General features: G+C 40.2%; 1 protein-coding gene across 1 annotated transcript in view; it reads right to left on the bottom strand.

Annotated features, from left to right (window-relative positions):
• The window catches only part of LOC123248279 (lysine-specific demethylase 4C-like), a 31687-nt gene extending 26590 nt beyond the window's left edge, over positions 1 to 5097 (bottom strand). The window contains exon 1 of the mRNA XM_044677226.1: positions 5003 to 5097. Within this exon, the coding sequence (XP_044533161.1) occupies positions 5003 to 5097 (95 nt within the window). The remainder of the gene's footprint in view (positions 1 to 5002) is intronic.
• Positions 5098 to 5341: the final 244 nt, after the last annotated feature.

The raw sequence follows: 5341 nt of genomic DNA, 5'->3' as shown, positions 1-5341 counted from the left end.
TATATATATATATATATATATATATATATATATGTATATATATACCTATATGTGGAAATCTTGACATCAAGTATATCCAAAAGAGATATTTCTCCTGCTTAACATCTTTTCATATTTCTGGTCACCTTCATTTTGTAGTTGTGCAAAGGCTTTTAAATTTTGTATGATCAAAGTTATCTGCTTTTTGGTTACTTTTCTCTTCCTTGTTTGATTAAGAATGTTCCCCCCAGCCATAGCTATGAACAATACCTCTTTCTATTTTCTATTTCTTCTAATATTATGTCTATTTACATTTAAATTAGTTATCCATTTGGAATTTATTGTGATATACTATGTAAGATACTCTCCTAGAATAATTTTTTGTTAAACTACTTTCTAGCTTTCCCCAAAGTATTAGTTGAATGGGGAGTCCTTCACCTATACATTTATATTACATATTTTGCAAAATACAAGAATTGATTAATATCATTGGTTTTAGCCAAATACCATATAAATTTCTTGGCTGAACACCCTGGAAACCTTCACCCAGGTATGTTTAAATGCTTGATAATCTTCATGAACAACTAGGAAAATGTGTGAGATTTTAATCCAAGTAATAGACTTTAAGAAGTTGTGGAATATAATAAACTATCCCGTAATTTTTTTGGTCTTGTAGTTATAACAACATTTTAACAACTTATGTAAAGCACATGTTTTAACCTGTCAGCCCCTTGGCAATATTCCCTTCAAGGTCACATGCAATGAGTTCAGTGCCACTGAATCTAATGTATCCATTTTTCCACTGCTTTTGATTTTTCTTTTGACCGACTAATCATTTCCAATATATTTCCTCTTTCTTCAATATCTAGAATAGTGGCTAATCATCAAGACCAAGGTTGTATACCGCACTGAAATATTTCTACACTCTTTGTAATGTAGTTTGTGATCATATTAAATCTCCTTTACTTACACGATTTCCCCAACATTTCATCTTGACTTTGGAGGATAAATTGAAAATTTAGGAGTTATTCCTCATTAATTTCAAGGATTTGTGACTTCATTTAAGGCACTATTAAATATGAATATAAAATTGATTTAGAGCACTGCGTGAGAAAAGAAAACACATTCTAGGCACTGAATCATGGGTTATATAGATAGGAGGGAGTAGATGGGGAAATTGTGGGGCTATGTGGAGATTTCCCTAGGAAGCTTCCATTGGGTCAGGGTTACTGAAAGTAGTTAGGGTGAGGCTAACTAGTTAGGAAGTTGTCTGATTACATCAACACTTCCTCCTGGGGTTCCTATAGCCAAGGAATTTAAGGGAAATAGATAATAAACCCCTAGTTTATATGTGACAAAACTGACTTATATGGATTTGTAGAGAGATTATGCACAAAGAAAGAGCAAGAGAGGAGCCTAAATAGCCTTCTAGGTGTAGCTAAGCTGCATAGACCAAGCAGTTAGGATCCTTTAGTGTGCCCCTTCAATGTGGACATGTTTTTAGTGCAGTGGATAGACTTCAAGACCTGGAGTCAGGAAAACCTGAGTTCAAATGTGGTCTCAGACCGTTATTAGTTGCGTGATCTTGGAAAAGTCACTCAACCATGTTTGTCTCAGTTTCCTCATCTGCAAATTGAGGTGAAACAGGAAATGGCCAACCACTAGAGTATCTTTGCCAAGAAAACCCAAATGGAATCATAGAGTCAGGCACAATTGAAAAGACTGAACTGTATACTCCATTGGTTATTATCACTTTGGGAGATTAATTACTTAATGTAGTAGTGGTATGGAGTTGGGAGAAGGGTGACCAAGATGATCAGGGGACTGAGGACCATGACACAGAACGATGGATTCACAGGAATGAAGGAAACATGCATTTAGGATATGTCAGACTTTGTGCTAAGGACTTTATAAATATTATCTCATTTGATTCTTACAATAATTCCAGGAGGTAGGTAATATTATTATTCTAATTTTAGAGTTGAAGAAACAGACAGACCAAGATGAAATCACTTGCCCAAGGTTACACAGTGTTCGAAGATTTGAACTCAGTCTCTAGACTCTAAGCTCAGCATTTCTATCTACTGTGCTATATCCCTGCCTCCAGCAGTGTTAAAGATGTGCAGTTGCAAAGGACTTTGGAGGTTATCTAGTTAAGGTAGTTTATCTAGTCCAGAATGCTTCCTTTTACAGATGAGGAAAATGAGACCCAGAGAGATTATGGGATATACCCAGGGGTCATATAGGTATTAAGTAGAAAAGCCAGGATTTTGAACCCGTATCCTGTGACTCCAAATCCAACACTCTTTCCTTCCTACTGTGATGCTTTCTAGAAATAACTGAAAAGAGAAGACTTGGAGGAATGGGTATGATAGCAGTTTTCAAGTATCTGTAGGGCTATATTGTAAAATAAGTTGTTCTGCTTGGTCCCAGTAGGCAGAAACTAGAAGAAATGGTTGGAAATTGTGGAGAGACAGATTTGGGGCTGATTATAGGGGAAAACTCCTTAACAATTAGAGTCATTCCCAAGAGGAACAGCCTGCTGTCTTAGGTGGAGGGGTGTAAGCAGTGGGATGCTGTTGATGGGAAATGTATTTCTGCTTAGATGTTGCTTAGATGCATCCTTCCAACCCCCAATCAAAAGGCTCTTACTGCTTCCACTCATAGGGAGCCTAATGCCACCTAAGGCAAATCAGGCATCCTGGGATTCTTTGGTTTTTGTTTGTGTTCATGCCTATGTTATCTGGGACCAATGAGACAGGCTATGTTTGTACCTCTGGGAAAGTGTATGATTAATAAAGGTATTCAGGGTCAGTGGATGCTACCTCTCCACAGACACTAAATCACTCCTCTACTAGGAAGATATCTCTGGATGGAAGATCACGAAACTGGCATTTGCAGAGCGTGGCACAGAGCCAGTTTCCCCAACACCATCATTGTGGTCACTTTAACAGAGAAAGGACAAAGGCTTGCAGGTTGATAGGGTTTGGTGGTGGTGGTGTCAGTAGGCAACTGCATAAAGTAGGAGCTCTGCTTGAAAAGCTAATGGCTTGGCAGGAGATGCTTCTATTTACTTATTACTTCTACAGCTCTCTGGTTCCAAGATCTCTTTCCTTGATGATCTTCGACCAAGTAACAAGTTCTCTGTGTCTGAATTTTCTCAGCTTTAAAATGGGCACAATCTTACTTGAACTACCTACCCAGCAAGATTATTGTGAGGAAAATGCTTTAACTTATAAAGGGCTCCTTAATAAAGTCAAGCAATTTTCATGAGAGGCGCAGCCTGTTGCCTGCCCAAAGCAAACAAAAATCAATCAATAAACATCAGTTATTTACTTATTATATGCTAGACACCGTGCTATACTAGGGATACAAAAAGAGACAAAAGGTAGTCCCTGCCCTCAAGGAGCTTACAGTCTAACCAGGGAGACAACATGCAAACAAATATACACAAAGCAATCTACATAAAGTATAAATAGGAAATAATTAACAGAGGGAAGCCAAGAGAATTAAGAGAGTTAGAGAAGGCTTTCTTTGGAAGGTAGGGTTTTAGTTGGGATTTAAAGGAAGCCAGGAACAGAAGTCTCTCATCCAGAAGTACAAATAAAGGTGCCATCAGCAGCTTTCCTTCAAACCTTTCAGAAGTTGGCATGCTGCAGATATAACCCTAGCCTTGGAAAGCACAGCACCCAACCATATAGGGCAGCCCCCATTTGTACACATCTTGGGAAAGTCATGGGAAAATTCCGCTGCCTGGCCTCCCCCCCCCCCCTTCTTGCCCTTCAGTGACTATTCTTGCTTGAAATTCCCACATGACTCATTCTTTTAGGGGAAGGAACCAAATGAGTACCCCTATCTGGAAATGAAAGCATTGGTGAACCTTTTCTGAGATCAAGTGCCCAGAGGGCAAATTCAAACTATCTGTGAGCCCCTGCCACCCCCACCCCTCCTACCCAAGAGAGCTGAGGAAGTGCTTGCTTTAGGCCCCTGGACAGAGGGGTGGGTCATGCAAAAAAAAAAATGTCCTCCTTTGCTGGGAAGAGGGGGAATGGAGCAGCTATCTGAGTGCAGCCTCTGCATGTGTGCCATGTCTTCCTCAATGCTGCCCTCGAGAATGTAAGCTCCTTGAGGTCAGGGGCAGTTTCATTTTTGTCTTTGTATTCCTATTTCCTAGCATGGTGCTAGATATTTCATAAATGCTGGTTGATTGATAATTCAGATGAAGACACTTAAAGCTTCACTTAAAGATGTTCCATTGCATCTCAGCTATTAATGCCTTAAACACAAATCAGCTCATCAGATAGCTGGGCTTAGAGAGAATGGGGCACTGGATTAAAAAGTTCTGATAATGTATATGGAGCCTAGAAAGGTCTCTGTTCTGGCCTGCTATACAGGCATCCAGGAGATCTGGACTGAGGTTAAGGTATGAGGAAGGAGGGTTCTGAAGAGAAAAAAGAATGCCAAGAGGATCTGGGAGCACATAATAAAGCCACTTTAGCCTGAGGCGATCCCCAAACAAGAAGAGTGACAGTAAAGAACCTCAAACAGGAGTTGATGCAGGAGCTAGAGTTGGGAGACACATCAGAAGACTGTTTTGGAGAAACCCAAGATGAATCAATTATTTTTCTCCTTATAGAGAAGTGAATAAATAAGAGGTTGGAGATTTCAGGGGATCCAGGACAAAAATGTATGTGTTTGTATGTAGACAAAACAAATTCAGCCTTAATGAAGAGGAAGGAGCAGCTGCACCAATGAGTGTCAAGATGTTAACAGACACCTCGTGTTGTCAGCAGTCTTCTGAACTCTGGGAAAGAAAAGGGAGGAGTGACCAGAGGCCACAGACCCAGTAAAGAAAAAAAAAGCCCAGGATAATTCATTCACATGCTTAGAATCAAATTCGATGGGCCTCACACAACATGGGAAACAAGAAGTGAAATTTCTCTCACTCTACTGAGATCCATACAGTTCACTTGTAGGGGACAGTTTTGATACCAAATTATCCTTATTATGCAAATTTCCTTACAACTGGCTGGTTCCCAGTTGTGCATGGGGAGCACTGGTGGGCACATCTGCTTCCCGTTCTGCCTGTTCACAGAGTAACCATCTGCTCGGCCTCATCCCGAACAGCCTCTACAGAGCTGATTAACTTCCTCCCTGCACCAGCATAGGGGCAGCTGGATGCTGCAAGGTGTAGGTTTGACTTTTTTGTTGTTATTGTTCAGAAACCAGAACCTTGCCTTCTCCTGGTGGACAGGAAGTTACTAGACCTTGTGATTTGTAGCTAGAAGGCAGCGACTCCCATCCCTGCTTACTCAGAGGTTGTGATAGATAAAACTAGGAAATAATGGGTGTCCTTCTTTTA

The sequence above is a fragment of the Gracilinanus agilis genome, chromosome 1 (genome assembly GCF_016433145.1).
Source record: "Gracilinanus agilis isolate LMUSP501 chromosome 1, AgileGrace, whole genome shotgun sequence".
Classification (NCBI taxonomy): Eukaryota; Metazoa; Chordata; class Mammalia; order Didelphimorphia; family Didelphidae; genus Gracilinanus; species Gracilinanus agilis.
Note: the sequence above shows the minus strand (reverse complement) of the source record. Positions and strands in the feature narration are given on the sequence as shown.